This window comes from Castor canadensis, chromosome 9, assembly GCF_047511655.1.
Source record: "Castor canadensis chromosome 9, mCasCan1.hap1v2, whole genome shotgun sequence".
Taxonomy (NCBI): domain Eukaryota; kingdom Metazoa; phylum Chordata; class Mammalia; order Rodentia; family Castoridae; genus Castor; species Castor canadensis.
In genome coordinates, this window is record NC_133394.1 from 22100297 (window position 1) to 22123305 (window position 23009).

The 23009-nt window shown below is 37.1% G+C and overlaps 1 protein-coding gene across 3 annotated transcripts in view; it reads left to right on the forward strand.

Annotated features, from left to right (window-relative positions):
• The first annotated feature begins 1505 nt into the window (after nucleotides 1-1505).
• Rbm46 (RNA binding motif protein 46) overlaps nucleotides 1506-23009 on the forward strand; it is a 42838-nt gene continuing 21334 nt past the window's right edge. The window contains exons 1-4 of one of the 3 annotated variants that reach the window (XM_020174497.2): nucleotides 1506-1659; nucleotides 13069-13230; nucleotides 14196-14663; nucleotides 15276-16058. In XM_020174497.2, coding sequence (XP_020030086.1) covers nucleotides 13080-13230; nucleotides 14196-14663; nucleotides 15276-16058 — 1402 coding nt within the window. In that variant the 5' untranslated portion in view covers nucleotides 1506-1659; nucleotides 13069-13079. Of the gene's footprint in view, nucleotides 1660-2034; nucleotides 2150-13068; nucleotides 13231-14195; nucleotides 14664-15275; nucleotides 16059-23009 lie in introns of those variants that run through there. The other 2 variants (XM_074041340.1, XM_074041341.1) reach the window with 2 other exon arrangements.

Here is a 23009-nt window from a genome sequence, read left to right on the forward strand (position 1 = left end):
GACTCTTTAAGTGTCGTAAAGGAAGTCTTCCAAATAAACGTTTTAAAGTCATTTAGGCTACATTAACCTTAAACACACTGTATGTAGAATTAACTACTGGCGATTAAAAAGGCATTAACACGAAAATGAAGAATGTGGAGAATTTTTTTTCCAGAAAAATAAAAGGAAATGCCAAACAGCAACCAACACAACTCAACAATCATTATCCTTGCAGTTTTGTAGGGGGATTTTGTTATCCTTGCAGTTTTGTAGGGTTTTTTTTTGTTTTGTTTTTTAACGGTACTGATGCTTGCTAGACAGGCGCTTGACCACTTGAGACGCACCTCCAGCCCTTTTTGCTTTCAGTTTTTTGTCTTTTGGTGGGACTGGGGATTTGAACTCACGGCTTTACGCTTGCAAAGCAGGTGCTCTACCGCTTGAGCCACTCTCCAGTGCATTTTGCTTTAGCTATTTTGGAAATGGGGTCTCCCGAACTATTTTCCCGCGCTGGCCTTGAACCTCTATGCTCCCGATCTCAGACTCCTAAGTATCAGGTCACAGGCGCCTGGCTGCTTTTAGGTCATTTTTCCAGATAGTGCTGGTCTAGGATTGTGACCCTCTGCCTGTGAGTAACAAGGATTACAGGCGTGAGCCTTATTATTATTATTATTTAAAGCAGCCAGGTGGTCTACCAGTTTAGTTTCTAGTTGCTTTGAATGCACAAGACCCACATAAAACGAGGATGCAGCTTGAAAGGCAGAGTTTAAGAAAATATTTGCGGAGCTTTCTACGAGTCCTGGTATTCTGTTAAGTATTCTACTTGTTTCTGGACAGTTTGAGACAGTATATTCTAGTGGTTATGTCTGCAGTTTTCAGAGCCAAACTGGGATCACTTATTTGCCGCACAAACTACTTAAGCTGTCTGCGTCTCAGTTTCCCCACCTGTAAAGAGGAGCTTTGCCAAAGTACCGTGAGAATTAAATGGAATATATGGAAATCCCTTGGAATTGCTTTTGGCACATAAAAGTGTTCAATACTTATTAACATCATTTAATGCTAACCATCTCCATTTTACACCGGGGCTCAGAGAAGTAGCTTTTATAAAGCACCACTCCACCCTTGCCTTTATTTAGAAAGGTCCACAGTTAGCATATATGACTGTTTTGTGTCAAGCTAGAGATTAAGACTTGAAAATTCCGTCAAACAAGACAAAGAATCTTCACAATGTATCTATACTTCCCCTAAGAAAAGTGCGTAAATTCAAATTAGAGCATGTTTTAACCGCCTTGAACAATGCGGGACCTTCATTTGTCATCACTCAAGCTCACTCACACCCTAAAATTCGCTCTTCTCGCCCCAATTGGCTACAATGCCCGTCACTCCAAGCCTTTTACTCTTCTCCCAAGAGCCTCCTTCAGATTTAATCCTTGGCCCCGCCTCCCAGGGAGGGGCTGGCTGCTGATTGGTCAAGGCACCACACCGCGTGAGGCCGTCTAGGCTCACAGCGCGAGACGCCCGCTGGGAGCCTGCCGAGGCGCGTGGACCAGCGCGAGCTCCCCCGGTGGGCTCCCCTCCCCCTTCAGCCCCCTTCTCAGACCGACTGATCCCCCCCAAACGGCGGCGGCGGTTTGTGGTCGTTGGTCCCAGGGATTTAGGCCCAAGATTTGAAGACCCGACGGGGTGAGGAGAAGATGGGGTCAGCGGGGGCACTGCCAAACCGCTGCTAACGGCTGGGGACCGCGGCCTCCCGTCCGTCTCAGTCACGCTCACGCAGACTGGGCAGGGGGCACTTTAGGCCGTCTGCGGGGCTCGCCTTGCTTTTCTCCCCAGCCCCGTTGAGCCCCGGGAGGGAGGTGTGCGAGCGCAGTTTCTTCCCGCCCTCTCTCCCGTCAGTCCGTCCGCCCTCGCGCCGCGCGGTCTGCCGTCGGGGCCCCGCTGTCCTTCCGCCCGCCCGCAGCGCCCTGACCTCTCTCCGCCTTATTTCCGCTCTCCCCCGCCGCCTTCCGGCCGCTTCCCACCTGCTGCCCGCCGCGCTCCTTCCCCGACACCCCTCCCCTTGTCCGTCGGCCGCTAGGGTCCGTTCGGTCCGGTCCGGCCCGGCCGTTGCGCCCGCGCGTCCCTTCCGGAGGCTTTGGGGACACTCCACCCGGGCGGGGCGTCCAGACTGCTGGTGAGCCTGGCAACCTCGCGGTCACGTCGGGATATTCCCGGAGTCGGCGCTTCCCTTTGCGTGGGACGCCCTGGTGGTCGCCGGGGCCTCTGGGGGGCGTCGGGTTTTGAAGAGTGGGAGGCTGCGGGGAGGAGTGCGGGAAAGGTAACTGTCCCCTCCCACCGTGACGGCAGCCGCGCCGCGGGGACCCGGGGGCCGTCTTTGTTTCCTGCTGCCTCAGAGTTTCGATGGCTGGTGAGGTGTTCGGGGTGCTGAATCTGCGGTGGGGAAGCCCCGGCTGAGATCCCAGTCTTGGGCTTCGTCGCGGGGGCTCTCGGGTCTCTTAGACACCCATTTGCTCCCTCTGCAAACTTTAAACTCCCTTTGAATTCGTGGTCCACACTCCAGCCTTGCAGTGTTCGGCCATCCTAATAGAGGCAGCAGCAGAAATCTCAACAGAGGGGGGGTCTCTCTCTCTCTCTCTCACTCACTGGGATTTGAACTCAGGGCCTCACTCTTGCTAGCCCTTCACGCCACTAACCCAAATATTGGCTTCTCTTAAAACTTGCCCCGCTGTGTGTGACCGTCAGGACTCAGGCTGTGCCGCGCGCGTAAGTAGACTAACATAAAGCCCTTTATGCGCGTGTCTGTAGACATTTGCTTGTTTAAATCGTGAGAAACTTATTTTCAAGAATCACCACAGTGTATAGCTGCGAAGTTGGACAAACTTCGATTTGGAGCCTTTCAGAATTCAATTTTCTTTTGAGCTGTAATTGATAGACTCGTTTTCCAGAGTTTGCCCTTAAAACATACTGTTTTAACAGTGCTTTGCAACTCTGTGCCATGAAAAGACATAAAAATGACTATTAGTGCTGCATTACTATATGTTAACAGTGCCTTATTTTTGTGCTTATGGCACTGCTTTAAATACTATTTTGGGGGGGATATTGGACTTGGATATTATTGTCAAAGATGATAATACAGTCAGATACTTAAAATGCAAACGCGCATTACTGAATATAGCACGGGTAAGAATTATTAGTAGCAAGAATATATACAATTTGGGGGCTTTATGTTTAGTGGTGTAATTTTTGTTGATAGGAAACGTCAGTTTAAAAGGGTTATGAATGGAAAGAAGATAATTGGTTGCATTTTAATACTGGGTGTTGTTTCCCATTTTATTTTACTACCTGATAGTTGATGAGGGAAGAAAATGTGATCCCTCTGTTCAAATTGATAACATTTCAGAATAATAGATTATAGAAGACTTTATTGAGATATAGTAGTATATTTAATTTGAACAACAATATGTGACTATCTTTGCCCTAAATTCAAAGAGTATACATACTTCTATGTTCAGAGCAATATTTTAAAATTTGTTGTTAGTTAGAAAATTATTAAGTAGTTTCAATTTTAGTGTCATCGTAAATTTAAGCCTGTCCTGTATAGTAACACTAGGTATGTGAAATGAAATGCCTAGTACTAAACCTTCACTCCATTGTATGTTTAAACTTCTTGCAATAAAGCATACTCTCACTCCTTAATAGAAATGATTTTAAATGGACTTGAACTGGTCCATCTACTTTTCTTTTGAAGTAATTTTTAATGTACATATCCACAACACTTTCGATTAATTCTTCTTATCCAAACATGTTGCCCTAAAATAGATGATGCTCAAAATCTCCAATCACCTGGCATCTGTGGTCTCAGTGTGCCAGGCTCCATAACAACTGAACTAGCAAACCAGGAATTTAATATCCATGTAATTGAAGGAATGACACAAAGATATAATGTGCCTTCAATATTTGATATCTTAATTTTTTCGTTATGACATTTAATTGTTACATCCCATAGAAAAATTTAATGTTCATCTTCACAATCTTGTAAGTTTTTATAGTAATTTGGAAAGTAAAGTTTTAATTTGAGTATTTAGAATACAGATGAAAGAAATTTCTTCAGATTAATGGTTATTTTTCATTTGTATTTTGCCAAAACTGTTATTTTTCATTAATGCGTTCTCTATTTTTGAAAGGTGGTACAAATCTTTTTTTTTTCCCCCCCAGTACTGGGGTTTGAACTCAGGACCTCATCCTTGCTAGGCAGGTGCTGTACCATTGAGCTACCTCACCAGCCCTTAAATCTGAAAATTTGTATTTTTGTTAAGATATTTTAATGAAGCTATTGCTAGCAGTTAAAGCTAAAGATTTATTCAAACTATTACTGGAGTGTCTATGCCATCGTTCCTGTGTGCTGTGTTGCCTTTTTCATAGCCTAGTAGGACTTTTTTTCCTTTTGAGACTGAGGTAGAGAGGAATCTGAAAATCCAAAGTTTAGGGGAAAAAAATTTATCAGTGAAAGCTAGAGTTTGGTATGCTATAACTTTAATCTGCCATTCTTACTTTTCTTTTTGTTTATCCTTTTCCTCTCAACTTTTCCATTACTTTCACTTTCACCTTTTCTTTCCTCTATTACTCTTTTTCATCCCCCCTTCCTTCCCTTTTTTAATAGGCTTCATTATTCTATTTTCATACGTGTGTATAAACGACCTTTACCCTCTCCTTTCCCTCTCGCCCCTCCTGCGGGTTCCTACCTCCAAACAGTCCCCGTTTTACATTCCTGTCGCTCATTTTTTTAAGGTCTAGATTCCACATATGAGAGAGAACATGCCATGTTTGTCTTTCTCAGTCTGGTTTATTTCATTTAACATGATGCTCTCCAGTTCATTTTCCTGAGAAAAACATAATTTCATTCTTTTTTTTTTTTTTGGTGTTACTAGGGTTTGAACTCGGCCTCACGCTTGCTAGGCAGGTGCTTTTACCACTTGAGCCGCTGTACAGCCCAATTTCATTCTTCTTTATGGCTAATACTCCCTTGTGTATACATACCACATTTTTTTAAGTATACAATTTTTTTTACTGTTTTATTATTCATATGTGCATACAAGGCTTGGGTCATCTCTCCCTTTCCCCCCCACCCCCTCAATACCCAGCAGAAGCTATTTTTGCCCTTATTTCTAATTTTGTTGAAGAGAGAGTATAAGCAATAATAGGAAGGAACAAGTGTTCCTGGTTGAGGTAAGGATAGCTATACAGGGAGTTGACTCACATTAATTTCCTGTGCGTGTGTGTTACCTTTTAGGTTAATTCTTTTTGATCTCACCTTTTCTCTAGTTCCTGGTCCCCTTTTCCTATTGGCCTCAGTTGCTTTTAAGATATCTGCTTTAGTTTCTCTGCGTTAAGGGCAACAAATGCTAGCTAATTTTTTAGGTGTCTTACCTATCCTCACCCCTCCCTTGTGCGCTCTCGCTTTATCATGTGCTCAAAGTCCAATCCCCTTGTTGTGTTTGCCCTTGATCTAATGTCCACATATGAGAGAGAACATACGATTTTTGGTCTTTTGGGCCAGACTAACCTCATTCAGAATGATGTTCTCCAATTCCATCCATTTACCAGCAAATGATAACATTTCATTCTTCTTCATGGCTGCATAAAATTCATTGTATATAGATACCACATTTTCTTAATCCATTCGTCAGTGGTGGGGCATCTTGGCTGTTTCCATAACTTGGCTATTGTGAATAGGGCCGCAATAAACATGGGTGTGCAGGTGCCTCTGGAGTAACCTCTGTCACAGTCTTTTGGGTATATCCCCAAGAGTGGTATTGCTGGATCAAATGGTAGATCAATGTTGAGCTTTTTAAGTAGCCTCCAAATTTTTTTCCAGAGTGGTTGTACTAGTTTACATTCCTACCAACAGTCATACCACATTTTCTTTATCCATTCATCAGTTGATGGGCACCTAGTCTGATCCCATAGTTTGGCTGTTGTGAATAGTGATGCTGTAAAACATGTGTCATTGCTTTCTTAAAAAACGTAAATCTCACACTTTACTGTTACCGTATTGTTTCAACACAGTTGTTCATGTAATGAGCCAGTATGACGTCTAGTGTGATGTTGAGAACACGAACGTCCCTAAGTTATGGAAGAGAGCCAGAGCTGATGAATTTCTGTGGCAGTATGAGACTAGGGTTTGAGTTGCAGGTCTTTTCAATTACTAGTTTTGTATCTTATGCAAATTTCTTTTTAGCTTTTGGTTCTCTCATATGTAATATTGGAGGTGGCCTAATTTCAGTTCTAATATTTTACTACGCAGAGTCTTCAATGATGGCATAAAGGCAGAACGTAGAGTAAACCACTCTTAAGTGGAGCTGGGTAGTTACGCAACTTGAATATCCCTAATCTGAAATCCAAAACCTCTTGACCACTGTTGTGCCATAGGTGGAAAAGTCCACACCTGATCTTATGGAATGGGTCGCGGTCAAAACACAGGTGCGATAAAAATATTGTATGAAGTTTCCTTCAGACAAGGTGTGTGAGGTGTACAGAACATGAGTTTTGTGTTTAGATCTAGGGCCTGTCCTCAAGGCATCGTGTTATCATCTCAGATATTCCAAAATCCAGAAGTACTTGAAATCAGAAACACTTTTGGTACCAGGCATTTTCCGTAAGGGATACTAAACCTGTATCACTTAAAATGCTTTTTATTTATTTATTTTGGTTTTTTTGTAGACAAGATCTTGCTATGTAATCCAGTCTGGCCTGGAACTCACTATGTAGCCAAGGCTGGCTTTGAACTCAAGATCCTCCTGCCTTAGCCTCCCAAGTGTTGGGAGTATAGGAATGAGCCTCCATACCTGGCTCTTAAAATGCTTTTAATTTTAAGGAAATTATAAGGGAAACCTTGTATTGTTAAAGATAAAAGGCTTGGAAATTGATTGGTTAGTTAATGTTTGTCTCTCTAGTGTTACTGATGATCAGAGACATAACTTTTGTCATAATGCAGTAATTATTTATTGAATTTATGTCACATAAATCAGATTTACCCCTGAAAAATAGTGAAAGTTACAGTTAGCTGACAATACAGACTTAAGACTTTTTCCTTGATACAGATTCTTTCCTACTTCCTATTTCTGCCATTTAACAAATGTTCACGGCCAGTAAGTTACAAGAATCTGAAAATGGCAAAGAGAAATGAAGTAGTATCTGTTTTACTGAAATAAATAGGCAAGGGAGGAGGAATTGAGGGAAAGTGAGCAGCTTTTACCTTCTCTGGAAGTGGGTATTTATTAGTGTAGCTTCATTATTTAAAAAAAGGAAAGATATTTTCCCAGAATATCACATATACCTGTTCTTCAAGTGTAAATACATTTTAAAATGAATTCTGACACCCAAATAGTGTTGATGACAGAATGTTGACTAAGGCACTGCACAGTTTTGTCACTGATCAGACTAGTGGGAGTTTAGATGTTCTCTGATTGTATCTGAATAGATAGTTCTTAGTAAAATTTCAAATATGAAAGGTGATATTTTGGAAAAGGTGGGGAAGTAAGGCCATTTCATGAAAGGAACACAAGTGGGAAAAGGATCAGAGTAGAGGTAGGAAGAAGTGGCAGTTTGAATCTAATGGGATAAAATGCAGATAAAATCTGGTTACTTAGTATAGGCCAGGGCTGGTTTGGAGATTTTGTTGACAGGGTGCCTAATTTGAATTGACAAGGTCATGCAGCTCTGTGTGACACTAATATGATTTTTTTCTACAATGGCATACTTTTCAATTTTGGCTACCACACTTTCAAAGGAAAAAAAGGATAATGAGAAAACATGAAAGGATGGTATGTAAGAAACACTTTCCAAACAGCTCTGTAGAAAGTTGATAGATATGTCAGGAGAAGTTAGGGGATCATGCTGAAATAAACTTGATAAACATGGGAATTAAGCCTGAAAAGTTTGCTTTAGCAGATACTTTTCATGTCTTTAAAATATGCTGATGTTCATTATAATAGTTTCAAGAGTAAGTTACAGTGATTTTTTAAAAGATATGACTAGATGTGGAACACACTCTTTGAAGCCTGTCTGTTCATAGCTCCTGAACAATGTTCTGAGGGATACCATACCAGTTGAGCACATTTTAGGTTAAAGAAACTGATAGTGCTCAGCCCAGAGGAGAGTCATCTTTTACATGCAGTTCTGTGAAGGAGGATGGAAGAATAAAACCTAGATCAAGAATTGTCCAAAGTTAAGTTGTGCTAGAGGATAGTGAGCTCCTGGTAAAAAATCAAGAATAAGATGGATGTCTGCTGAATTAAACATTTATGGAGAAAAAGTCTGCATTGAGATACATGATTCATAGGATTACTGCAAGGACCATATGAGATCATGTATAGGTAGTGGCTGTCATTATGCATGACATTTAGTGTGCTAAGTAAATAAATGCAGAAGCAGATATAAGAATTTGCCAATTAGGAAAGCAAAGGTCAGGGTGGTAAAATGATTTGACCAAGGTCTCTTGACCAAGGACTGAAATGCAGCGCTTTAATCCAAGCTTATTATTTTCAGTTAAATCCCTTCACATTCATTGAACATTCATCACATGTCAGGGAGGCTACAGTGTGCTAGGGAAATAGGAGGCGACCAGACCCTTCTCAAAGTCTTGTGGGGGTTGGGGAGATAAGAGATGGAGGAAGAGGAATTCTGTGAGGGTAGTGGAGCCAAAGGAATATCTCACTTAGAATTGAAGAGAGGTTCCTAGAGAATATTAAGATTGAGAAAGACCAAAAAAATAGGGAAGGACTGTGAAGACAATCTGTGTAAAAAGCTGGTGCATGAGAATATGACACATTTGAGAATTCACAAATAGGTACTTATTATAGTTGTCACATAATAAGAAATGAAGTTGGAGAGGTAGACTGAGCCAGAATATGAAAAGATCTTTATGACTTTCTGTAGCTTGGATTTTATCTTTAACAGTGGGAAGCCCTGGTTTTTTATTTTTAATACAAATAGACTTTTATGACTTTCTACAATGTTTGGATTTTATCTTTAAATAACAATGGAAAACCACAAAGAGCTTTTATTTTTAATACAAATAAAACATGCTATTGATATTTGCAGAAAAATGAGAAGTAAATGCATGAACTCCTCGTTCCTGCTCACCAGTAATGGCTATTTTTAAAGTTTCTTATAAACTGTTCTACATTTGTTACGTACATCTATGACTGTGCACATACATATCTTAAAAAAAACACCACCACAGTAATTATTATAGTAAGTGTGCTGTTCTCCAGATTGTTCTTTCTTACGTCTTGAGTATTTTCTGTTATCACATGAACCTATGAAATTCTTTTTCCTTTTTCACAATCTCAAAAGCATTTTATGTGTGTGTATGAGTGTGTGTATGCGTGCTGCTGGTGGGGATCTAACTTAGGCCCTCACACATTCGAGGAAGTATTCTACCACTGAGCTACATCTCCAGCCTTATGACATTCTTTAACAGCTGCACAACACCCCATTCCATAGTTAAACCACATAAAATTTTTGGATCATTTCTCTGTTGATGGACTAGTTATTTTCTAGGTTACTACTTTTATATATGTTTCTTTGCTTGTGCATATCTTTGTGTACTTGGGCAACTATACCTACAACCTATAAGTTCTTAGTAATTACCAGATATATGTACATTTTAGATCTGAATTAATATTGCTAAATATCCCCCTATAAAGAGATGATTCCAGTTTAATGCATAACTGCCAACAGCATGTGAAGACTTGTGCATTTTTTCCTGGATTTTCTGTTGGGCTCTCTTATCCAACAAATTTATTGAGTTCCTACTGAGTGCTAAGTAGTATGGTGGTACCAGAGAAAGTGTTCAGAAGTAGTCTTCATGCTCATGCAACCTTTAGGCGGTCTGCAGGCATTTTGTTTGGTCTATAGAGTTTTGTTAATTTTTTTACAGTTGAATTTATTTCCAGTTTTTAAATATTGAGAGATTTCATAGAAAAATCTCTAGATTTCTGGCTTCTCTTAACAAATTGGTAAATGTGCCATATTTAGAAAAGTTAAATTTTCTTAATGATAACACTTTGCTGGAGTTGAGTACATAGAATTTCGAATTAAACACAATCCATACCACTTCTATGGTCTTGTACTTGTCTGCTACACTTAACATTTTTTGCCAGGCCTTGTAGGCATTTGAGTTGGTTGTTTAGTAGGTATTCAACCTTAACGTGTAAAACTGAACTCCTGTCTCTGCTCTCTTCAACCTTCCTTATCTCTCTTGTTGCTCAAGCCATAACTTTGGTGTCATCCTTCACTTCTGTTTATTTCACAATCTGTATCCCTTTATGTCAGAAAAATCTAGTGGATGTACCTTCAAAATAAAGCAGACCTCTATCTCTTTTCCCTCAGCTTCTCTGGTGCATTCCATCATCATTTCTACCTGTGTTTTAGTAGTAGTCTTCTAACTAGTCTCCCTTTTTCTACTTTTGCCCTTCTATTGACTTTTCAGCACAGCTAGATAATCCTTTTAAGACTTCCCATCTTAAAAGATCACATTACTCCTATGCTCAGACTCTGCAGTGGCTTCTCACTTAACTCAAAATAAAAGTTAAAGTTCCTACATTATCCACCTTATAAGGTATACATAGTAAGGCAGCTTGTTACCTCACTGATTCTATCTCCTGATTCTTCTTTTTGTGTGACATGTTCTTCTCAGATAGCTACATGGGTGAGTTCTTTAAATTTCAGATCAAAGGTTCCCTTCTCAGTGGGGCCCAAACTGGCTACCTTGTTTTAAATCCTACCCTATCTTCTGCCAACATCCTACTGTTCCATGTGTTCTATCCCTGATCATTTTCCTCCTTAGTATTTTTATTTTCTTATGTATTATATTATTAGTATTTATCATTTCTTTTTCCCACTAGAATATAAGCTATGCAAAGGAGGAATTTTGTCCTTCATATACTGGTATATCCCAGAGATAATAAATAGTGCCAGGAGCACAGTTGGTACTTAATAAATACTTAGAACAAATGAATAAATTTGAGTTTAAAGTCCCTGGCCTGTAGTTTGTGTTTTTCTTACTGTTTTATTACATATTAATAATAGTAAATACATTTATAGTGCTTATATACAAAGGGCTGTTTTAAGACCCTTATTCTGAATCCTCTGTGGTAGAAACTATTATCGTCTACTTGTAATACACAAGTAAACAGAGACAGAAGGTATCTCAAAATAGTTTTCTTGGCAAGAGGGGGTGTTTCAGATCAAGCAGACCTGGTTTTGAATTCTGTCTGTGCTACTTTCTGTTTGTCATTCTTGAGTATTATAGTTTCTCTAAGAATACTTCTTAATCTGTTAAGTGAAAATAGCAAGGTTAATACTTGCTTCGACAAGTTGTAGAGATGATATAATGTGTAGAAATGTCCTGACATTTACAATAAACCTAAACCACACTGAACCTCATGATCACTGTTGCCAGCCTGTTTTATCTGGCATCACAGTTTTGTTTTAAATCTAGTTAGTGTGCAAATGAGTAGAACCACTGCATTCTATCTATCGGTATTTACAGATGTCTAATGGTTTGAAAGGTCCTAACGTATGCACAAAATTACTATTTCTGAGTAATTGTTTTAATTGCTTAAGGCCAAAATATGACTCCTATAAAATCTTTGTGAAAGTAGACAGTGTTATTATTTGCATATTGCAGATGAAGATGTTGAGGTCCAGTGGAACTGTTGTATAGCTAGTTAGTGAAAAGAAAGGTTATGAATTCAGGTGGTCTGGCTCCAGAGCCACTGTGCTCTACTATGTACTAATGGATAGCTGCAGTGAGTTTCCCTTACTCTGTACACGCTCACTATAGAACACAATGTAGGATGCTGATAGCCTTCCCTCGGTATGTATGTACACACCACACTCAGACTCCACCTTTCAGAAATGAAAGAGGTATCTGAAATAAAGGGCTGCCTTTGTCAATAGTGTGGGTGCATAAAAAATTAAGATGCAGTGTTGGTCTAATATTTATCAAACCCTTTATTTGATCCTTATGGAATTTTTCCACAAGCCTTTTCATACATTGTCTTACTCAATCTTAAAAGCAACTATGTGATAATTTGTATTGGCGCTAAGTGAGAAGAAATTAAGTTGTCTAAGATTGCATAGCTGGGAAGGCTGAAATTGAGGTGCTGTGGCTCAAAAATTACATGCTTTTAGAAATGTGCCACAATGACTTTGTTTCCAACTATAATCTGGAAGTTTCCATTGGAAGCCAAAATAGTTTTCACAGTGTATTCTTCATACTATGAATTTTAATTTTCATATTTATTCATGGTAACACTAAATGAGAGCGATATAACATTAAGTAGCAGGAAAAAAACCCTTAAGAATATGGTAATTGAGTTCATTTTAAAAAATAAAATACGTTTGTATATATCATGGTGAAGAGCTCTTTTGTCTTAGCTCCTGTCCATACATTGATAGGAGTTTCTTAAGCTGCTGGTTCAGAATCATAGTAGTTCCTGTTTCTGTTTCTGTGTTTCTCTCTCTGGCAACTTCTTCCTGTAGATAGGAATAGGGACTGACTTGAAGTTTTTAAAATTTATTCCAGGAATCTGTTCAATTTCTGGAAACTGGTGGAGCTCTTCAAGATTGCTGATAAGATGAACAATATTGGCATTAGGTACATGTATCTTAGAAACATGATTCACATAAAAGATTCAGTTGACTTGTATAATAAAATCATTTAAATCTTAAACAGTGGGCCATGTAGATGGTCAGTGATCACATAGTCATTGATGGTATTGTATTTTGTTACTCTTTTTGCTTTCTTTTTTTCTCTAACTCTCCTGTTTTCCTGTTCTTGTCTTTGTTCCTTTCTCTTTTCAATTTTGCTTTCCTTTCTTATAGATTAGGCCTTCTAAAGGGATTGCTTATGATCCAGTGACATTAAAAGCAGTTTCACTGTAGGAAAGAGCTTTGAGCCCAATCTGAAGGGAACAGTGAAGAGTAATATCAAATGGGGCAGCCACAACTGTCCTTGTTTTTCTGCTCCATAGATTCCTGGTGCTATAAAAACATGCACTTACACTATTAACTTTGTTTTAGGAACTGCAGCCATGAATGAAGAAAACATAGATGGAACAAATGGATGCAATAAAGTTCGAACTGGTACTCAGAACGAAGCAGCATTACTTGCTTTGATGGAGAAGACTGGTTACAACATGGTTCAAGAAAATGGGCAAAGGAAATTTGGTGGCCCTCCTCCAGGTATGGATTTGTTTATATTCTTTTGGGGAGGTTGTATTGGGATTTGAACTCAGGACTTCACACTTCCTGGGCAGGTGTTTACCACTTGAGTCACTCTGCCAGCCCTGTTTATATTCTTTTAAGTTAAATATTTAATGTAATCATTTAGATGAGGTATATATGCCCGCTAGTGTCCCTACCAGTAGCTCTCTCCCTGTAACTGCTTTGACACCTCAGAAATCATTTTGGAGGGAAAGAGATTATGAAAGTGATGTATATCGTAGCCATACACTTTGCAACCTTGCTCTTGCTTTAAGAAGCAGCTAAGAAAGAAACTGTTGGATTGAAAAAGAAGTCAGGAGAAGAGCAGTGAGAAAAAGTGTTCTCTTGTGATTAAAAGAGAGGTCATTGGGGGAGAGATTTGAAAGAGCATGAGTAGAGAAGTGATCTTTATATGAGAAAACCAGATACTGTGTTTCACCTTCTGCCAATAGCCAGTGTGACTGCTTTCCTCAAAACCCAGTTAACTGTATTACACATAAAATTCTGGCTTCTAGTTACCTCAATGGCTGCATCAGCTTACTATTTTGCTCCACTCTCAGGTATACTTTAGCCATACAGGCTCTTTACTCTGTTTTGTTCTTACTTAAAAACTCATGGTTTTTCTTCTTTCTGAATGCCCTTCTCATAGATAATCCTCGTAGTTCATTCCTTCATTTCATTCAAGTCTCTGTGCTCAGAGATTTATGTGATCACTTTGCTGGAGATAGCACTGCTTTTGTGGCTTAATATTTCTTCATAGCACTTACCACTCACTGTCTCCCTTCTTTGTTGAAATAAGCTTTATTTTGTTAACTGTTATACCCTCACACCTGGAATATTACATGTCATATATGAAGCTCATAACAAATTTGCTAAATGAGTAAATGATTCAATATTGAATATATCTTTTTAGAATTTATTTTTTATTTATTTTTGTCTTTCAGGTTGGGAAGGTCCACCTCCACCTAGAGGCTGTGAAGTTTTTGTAGGAAAAATACCTCGTGATATGTATGAAGATGAGTTAGTTCCTGTATTTGAAAGAGCTGGGAAGATATATGAGTTTCGACTTATGATGGAATTTAGTGGTGAAAATCGAGGTTATGCTTTTGTGATGTACACTACAAAAGAAGAAGCTCAGTTAGCCATCAGAATTCTTAATAATTATGAGATTCGACCAGGGAAGTTCATTGGTGTGTGTGTAAGCTTGGATAACTGCAGATTATTTATTGGAGCTATTCCCAAGGAAAAGAAGAAAGAAGAAATTTTGGATGAAATGAAGAAAGTTACAGAAGGAGTTGTAGATGTAATTGTTTATCCAAGTGCAACTGATAAGACCAAAAATCGTGGTTTTGCATTTGTTGAATACGAATCTCACAGAGCTGCAGCTATGGCTAGGAGAAAACTAATTCCAGGTAACCTAATTCTTTTTAAAGGCTATTTTTTCCTATTAACCTCATTATAAATATGGAAAAATGATAACACATCATAGATCGTTATTGATAAAATATATGATGCTACTTAAAGAGGAATAAGGAATTATTTTAGTGAGGAAGTAAAATAAGTGGTTCCAAAAGACAAATTGTTTCTATAAAATGAGTCATTTGTGATAATTTACCGATTACCGAAATTATGTACTTTAGTTGAGGTGTTAATTATTGTTTAATGAGAACCCAAAAGGTATTGCTTACTTTTTCTAATAATGATCTAACTTCAGAGCATATTTGTTGGGTGGTAGAATGGCTCAAGTAGTAGAGCACCTGTATAGCAAGTGTGAGGCCCTGAGTTCAAAGCCTGATACCACAAAACAAAACAAGAAAAGCATATTTTTCATATTGACTCTTAAAATAAATCCCACCATAAATTCGTGTGAGTTGGAAACAAGTGCTTAATCAAATGTTTTGGTATGTGCTTGAGTTTCTGCTGCTTTGAAGAATGTTATGCAAATAAAATATTACTTAAAAGTTTTAAATACCATTTTGAACTTTTATTATGTGTTTTAATTTTTTTCAAATTTTTTCTTACAGGAACATTCCAGCTATGGGGCCATACCATTCAGGTAGATTGGGCTGATCCAGAGAAAGAAGTTGATGAGGAAACCATGCAGAGGGTTAAAGTTCTCTATGTAAGAAATTTAATGATCTCTACTACCGAGGAAACAATTAAAGCAGAATTCAATAAATTCAAGCCTGGTGCAGTTGAACGAGTAAAGAAACTTAGAGATTATGCTTTTGTTCACTTTTTCAACCGAGAAGATGCCGTAGCTGCTATGTCTGTTATGAATGGAAAATGCATTGATGGAGCAAGTATTGAGGTAACACTGGCAAAACCAGTAAATAAGGAAAACACTTGGAGACAGCATCTTAATGGTCAGATTAGCCCCAATTCTGAAAACCTGATTGTGTATGCTAACAAAGAAGAGAGCCACCCAAAAACTCTAGGCAAGCCACCAACTCTTGCCACTCGTCTCAATGGCCAGCATAGCCCAAGCCCCCCTGAAATTGAAAGATGCACTTATCCTTTTTTCCCTGGAACAAAGCTTACTCCAATTAGTATGTATTCTTTAAAATCCAACCATTTTAATTCTGCAGTAATGCATTTGGATTACTACTGCAACAAAAATAATTGGGCTCCACCAGAATACTATTTATATTCAACAACCAGTCAGGATGGGAAAGTACTTTTGGTATATAAAATAGTTATTCCTGCTATTGCAAATGGATCCCAGAGTTACTTCATGCCAGACAAACTCTGTACTACGTTAGAAGATGCCAAGGAACTAGCCGCCCAATTTACATTACTGCATTTGGGTAAGTTTTAAGAAAATTTTTTATTCTAGAATGTAAAATTAGGAAATATGATAGATTATAAATACATTTATTTTGAACTCAACATTAATGGTGAGTATTCAACATGAATTTTATCTAGTTTTATGAATTCATGACAAACTTTGTTGAAACTTGTCTACTGTATACTTCTACATTTAGCTTTTTTATTTTGATTTAGTAGAGTTTAGATCCTATTTTGTTGCTTTATTTTTATAATGACTAATCCTCATTTAATAAAAATTTCTGTATAAATTGTGTAAACCAATTTGTGAGACTGTCCCTACACCTATGGTGAAGTCTACACAGTGATCATTTTGGGGAGCAGAGGTAGGGAGTTCTTAAGTCATAGGTATTTCATATGGATTAGGTATAGACACAGCCTTATGCTCAGCAATCTGGAAATTTGTCATTATTACTTATAAAAGACAAAAAGCATCACAAAGATTTGTTCATGGCCATTCTTTTTTAATTTCAAGCTTTTAAAAACAAGTTTTGTCAAATGCTGAAGGGATTATTAAGAAAGATATGCTAATTAAATGTTTCACAGTTGCCACTCTGGTGTTGTCCTTTTTTTTAACCAGTATATTAGCCTTTCCCTCCACACACACCAATTTGTCTCATTTTTTAACGCACCTGTGCATTTTAGTTAATGATTACTCTTGGCCAAAATAATATTTACCAGAAGAATAGTGGTTTCTTGAGAATAGAGTCAAAAATAAAAGGGAAATGTCACCTGAAGAGTGCAGTTGTTTGTTGATTATAATTGTCAAACTCTTAGCTTAAAATTGGTTTTATATGGTTTAAGTATACTACTGAAGCTTTTTATCTTTTTAAAATCGATATTATCATTTTTACAAGAGAAATAGTCAAAAAGGAAGAACACTATGGGGGGATGGAAAATCTTTACGCACTGTATAGCATGTAGCATAGCCACTCCCTGCTGTTAGGAATATTTTAAGGGAATTCTGATTTGGGAGATCTCAACTGAATTTCAAAAATGAAAGCAGAGTCCTAAGAATTTTTTTCAGTAGCATCCTCAATTAATAGTGGGGGTAATTTGGAATGTAACAATGATCTAAGTTAATGTTCTTTTGATGTACAAGATAGAAGCCTTCCATTTTTCTTTTACTGTAGTATGTCTAAGTTAAAGATAAAATTAGGTAGATAGAAAATGATTCAAATTAGAGTTCTTAGACAAAAACGGGTCAAAATATTCTTTGGGAATGGGATATAGGTAATTAGTTGCTGAACAAGGTTTTCCCAGGATACTTGTGTCTGATCTACCACAGTAATGTGAAAACATTTTTTATTTCATATTAAACTTCAATGTCTAAGATTCTTATAATTATCTTAGTCTATTTCATAGCAGATTTTTATGTAGATACATTTTGCCTATTTGGTTATCCCATAAAGAAGATCAGAGGTTTTATATGGAACCAAGGGTTTTTCATCTGCTTTTAACTCCCTTTTTAGGACACTTGTAACTTGAGTCCTAGGGCCATAGTTAACTATTACTGATCTATAGTTCCCTAAGAAAAGATCTGATAATAGTACTCCCAATTTGGTTTTGGCTAATTGGGGATAAAATTAGCTTTAATACATTAATTTAGTGCATGAAATTTTTGTTAGTTATCTATTTGAAATTTTATCAACCTTGTGTCAAAGCTGCTTTTAGTGAAAAGTTGAACAATTTGTATTTTATTTTATTTCCTTGGTCTGGTCACCATCAAGAAGAAAAGCAAATAAAAATGTAAGCAATATCTAAATATAAACAAAATTTTAGATTAAAGCATAGACCCTATTTAGGTTAAATACACCTGAATAACACAAAAATTCTTACTGTGCTTGAGTGGAAATATCAATGATCGTTGTTGAGTTACAGGCAGGAAATATTTGTATTTAAGCAACTGAGGAGTTAGAAGAGAGAGAAAACTCAAGGGAGCAGGAAAGCCAGAGATCATGATCTAGGAAACCTTGATCAGAAAACAATGTATGATCATCAGGGGTCACTAAAGTAGGGCTGGGAACTATAGACAGACAGGTTATCTGTGGCTGCACGGCTGGTTAGGAAGACTGAGTATTGTTATAGCAATGTTATACCTTGCTTATTTTTCTCTAATAATATTGGAGCCTCTAATTGTAGATCTTTAAAGGGTTGATGCTTTTTTAGATGTACCTTCCCTTAGGTAAAGGTTGTAGAGAGTCTTGGGATAGTTCAGAATTGAGATCACGTGAGGCCAAGAGTGTTACTCATATCCTGCTGAATGTTTTAAAGACTGAATTTTTCTGAAATATTAACAGGTTGTTACTGGTTCTTAGATTCCCTTAAATATAGTTCCTTTCATATTAAATCGTGTTTTGGTTCTATTAAAGAACTTGAGAAGTCTTAATCTTTTAGGTAATGTATTCAACTATTCTTACAACATTTTATTTGGACATAGTAATTAAGGAAAATTGCCTGGATACTTTTATATGAATCCTTTTAGTCTGGTGCTCTTTTCAGGTATTATTATCCAAATTTACCTTGATGGCACATGCACACACACACTGGAGATGGAACCCAGGTCCTTGAGCTTTGAGTGTCCTAGGCAAGTGCTTACCACTGAGCCCAAGCCAGACCTTGATCTTGATGATCTTTGACTGTTGTATGGGATGTAATCATTTAACTTTTTATTCCATATCCCTTTAAGGATGTACTTTTAATATCCATGTAATTTTGAAACTGCCATCCTCATTTTTCAAATTTGAAAACAAAATGAGAGGAAAAAAAGTTAGGCTTTATGTATTTAAGTGACCGTCATTAGTATTTTGAAAAAAAAGTATTTTTAGGGATGACAGGCACCTAAATGAGTGTTGGAAAGCAGATAGTTTACTTTGGTGACCATTTAATGCTCTTGCCAGAATCCTTAAAGTTCTTGGTTTAAAGTACCTTAAAATCAACATATCTATGAAACTTGTTCCATGTAAGTGAGCTCTATTTTAAACAAAATACCCCTAATAGAAGGAAGGTTGAAAGCTGGGGTTAATGCCAAAATTGAACCCTCCTTTTACTTCAAAATAAATAATATCTGAGAATAGCCTCCCTTATCTCACTGGAATTGATTACCCACGCAGCAGGATAAAGTTATGTATTCATTGGCTGTTTTTAGGAACTTTAATAAGTAGGATACTCAGTGTGAGTTTATTTATTTGGTTGATTTTTGAGACAGGATCTCACTATGTAGCCCAACCTAGCCTTGAGCTCATGATCTTCTAGCCTCAGAGATCGGTGAATTTGATAGGTGAAATGAAGACTTGGGCCTCAAATAGATTCTACACTAAATATTTGGTAGACGGAGATGTCTCAGATCATTCAGTATTCTTTTTAAATCAGTCTTTTCTGTTTCATAGTTTTGCATTTGTTCAGTAATGGGTCAGACTTTCAGTATAAATAATACTGCTTTTCCCAAAAGGTTGACTATTTCGAAGCTCAGCTTTTCAGTGTTGGCATTGCTTTCCCAGAAGATTCCTCCCCCTGTAGGAGTGAAATAAACAATCCAGGAGATAAAGGAAAGGCCCAGGGAGCTACAATTTTGCAGAAAAGAGTCATAGAGAATATTTAGTAGAAAGAGAAGTAGTCTTCATGTGTGTTATACATTGGCTTTACTAAATAATTAACAAGTAATTGTAGGCCAGGCAAATCTTTTCTTCTATGTGTAATGCTTGCTGATACCAGTGGCAGTTTTTTCTTACATGACCTCCTAATGTTTTAATTTCATATGATTGGTGTGCTGTAGTTCTGCCCATGACTAGTGAAGTTTTAATTAAAGACCAGATCTTTTGGGATGTCTCTTAGATGCTGAGTGTGCTTTCCTGTACATTTGGGAGCTAAAGATAAATAATCACTTTTTTGATTTGAAATGACAGACATCAGACTTTGGTCTTTTCTAGTTATTGAATGGTATAGCGTATATGCTATATGCATATATGACTATCTATAGATAGTCATGTTTACTATTCCCTTGGTATTTAAATTAGGTCTTGATTTCTGCTATCACTTATAACTTTGTTTAAAAAGTTATGGAATATACAACAAGGTAAAAGTATGCTATTAGAACTTTTAATGTAAAAAATGATGCTTTTTTCTTATGAGCTATTATTTCCAGATTGATGGGCAGAAGTGTAAAAATAAAGTCGAATTTTAGATTTTAAAAACTTGTCAATAAATTGCTTTGAAGTAAAAAATTTCTCAAGTTTTTTAAATTTAAGAAATACTTAGTAGGCATTTAAGCTAAATATAAAATAATGGTTATATCATAGTAGAATTTTAAACTATAAATAGAAGAAAATACTTTCAGAAAGATACTTTTTCCAGTTTTAATTGCAAATCTAATTTTGATACTATCTGAAGCTGATATTTTAAAAAATAAAATAATTTGCTAAATTTGCTTTAAAATTTACCTAGTTTAAGGAGAAATAGGCATCACCATCAACACTTTACACATTTATTTGTTTTCACATGACCAAATGATAAGACCAAAATTCCATTAACTCAACTATGTGTCTTTGACCCTCTAAGAGGGACCAATTCCAATGAAAATGTATTTATGTATGTCTCTTGAAATTTTCTTTTTGTGTAAGACTCTTTGAATGATCATCTAGTAGTATTCATAATTTTCATCTTACTAACACTTATATTAGTGGGCCATAAGTTAATGCTATGAGAGAAGCAGCTTAATAGGATGATAAGTATTAGAATAAAAGTGTAAGGATCCTGTAGTTTCAGGCACCAACAAACGACCTTGGAATAAAGAATGAATCAGTCTTGTGGACTTGAATGCCTTCATTTGTAAAATAATCAGGGTATTATTTGGTGAACTCTAAAGACTGTTACCTCAAAAAGCTTTATTTTTTGTTTTTTAAGCTGTCAGCCCAGCTCTACTAAAGATGGTGTCTTTGTCTGGTTTTGGGATAAGTGTAATACTGGCTTCGTGTAGGACAAAAAATAATATTTAAAATATTTTATGTGTGTCAAAATATATACTTGAATTCAAATAATTTAAAACCAAGACCTTCTTTTCTAATAATTAGCCCTTCATCAGTTAGTAAACCAATTTTATTTACAGTTATTAAAGAAAAAAATCCCTTTCTTTATAGAATCAAAACTTAGGTATTTTATAGCAGAACAACTGAATGAAAAAAATGTAAGATTCAGTTATCTGTTTTATTTGTATGATGACATACTTGCTTTTTGGCTAACTAGAGTCAAAACCAAGATTTTGTAAAAACAAGTTAATTACAAGCTTGGAAACTTTTTTCTTTTTTTTTGTAACAGGAGCTGGGAAAATAATGATGTGTAGGAAAACATATGTGGCCAGTGGTTGTTCCAGGGTTATATTTATTAGCTGGTTAAAGTGATCACTATGATTTTATTCACTTTATTAGTGTAGTCATGTTTGAGCCTTTACCCTACAATTTCTTAGTATCTCTGGTTGATACAGTCCTAAAATTCTTGTCCGAATATATTTTAACATTAGCTATTGCTCTATTAATAAATTCAAATTTGTTACTTAGTTTACCTTTTTAAAAAATGGTTTAAAAAATTTCTCTCACATCACATGCTACAATAAATTTTGCACATGTTCTATTCTTAGATGCGAGCAGCAGTTCATAACTCTTGCCACATGGTGTCCCCTGTACATACATATGTATATATGTATATACACACACATATACATATATATATTAATTGGCTTTTAAAGGAAATTTATTATTATATTGACTTTTAAAATCCTCTGTTTACTTTTTTTCAAACTGGAAGCTACAGTTGGTCTTCTTCACCTGTCATGCTTCTGTTTCTATTTCCTTATGCTATAGCAATGTAACTTAGTGAACAGACTAGAGAATGGAGGGGTGTTTGCATTAATGGTTTTAGTGCAGTGGGCTTATTTTGGGCTTTTAATCACTTTAAAATTATTCCATGTCAGTTGCTTCAAAGTGTAGGCCCTGAGTTCAAGCCCCAGTGCTGCAAAAAAAAAAAAAAAAAAAAAAAACCAGTCCTTTGAAGGTCAGGTGCCAGTGACTCACGCCTGCATCCTAGCTGCTCAGGGGGCAGAGCTCCTGAGGATTGTGGTTTGAAGCCAGCCCCAGCAACTAGTTCGCTGGACCCTACCTTGAAAATACCCAACACAAAATAAAGCTGGCAGAGTGATTCAAGGGGTACAGCACCTGCCTAGTAAGTGTGAGGCCCTGAGTTCAAACTCTAATACCACAAAAAAAGAAAACAAGGAATTAGAGGGATGATCTTTCATATATTATGTATCTATACATGCATACATGCATATATATATATATATATAGAGAGAGAGAGAGAGAGAGAGAGAGAGAGAGAGAGAATGGGAACATGATGTGTTAGTGGGTCTGTCTGAGGAGACTGAGGAGGTCAGAGAGGAAAAGAGAATGAGAGTGAATAATACTGAAATGCAGTGCATGTGCGTGTGAAAATAGTGTAATATAATGCACTAAAAACTATTGAAAAATAGGGGAACGGGGCAATGATAAGTAGTAGAGGGGGTTAATCTGATTAAAGCACCATATATACGTGTCTGAAATACCAAGACAAAACCCCGTTGAACAATCAATTTCATTTAAAAAAATGAAGGACAGGAAGGTAAGACAGATCCTGTCCAGGGGTGGGTATTAATGGGAGGGGAGAGGGTTAACAGAGAGAGTGAAGGAGAGCAAATATGGTGGATGTGTTTTATATTCTTGTATCAAAATAAAACAATGAAACCTGTCAGTTGTAAGAAGGGGGGAGGGGAGATGAAGGAAATGATGGGGGTGGTGATCTCGTTAAGATATACTGTAAGCACATACATAAATATCATAATGTATCTCCTCCTACAACTATTATATGCAAAAACCGCACATAAACATCCCATTGTAAACCTTAAA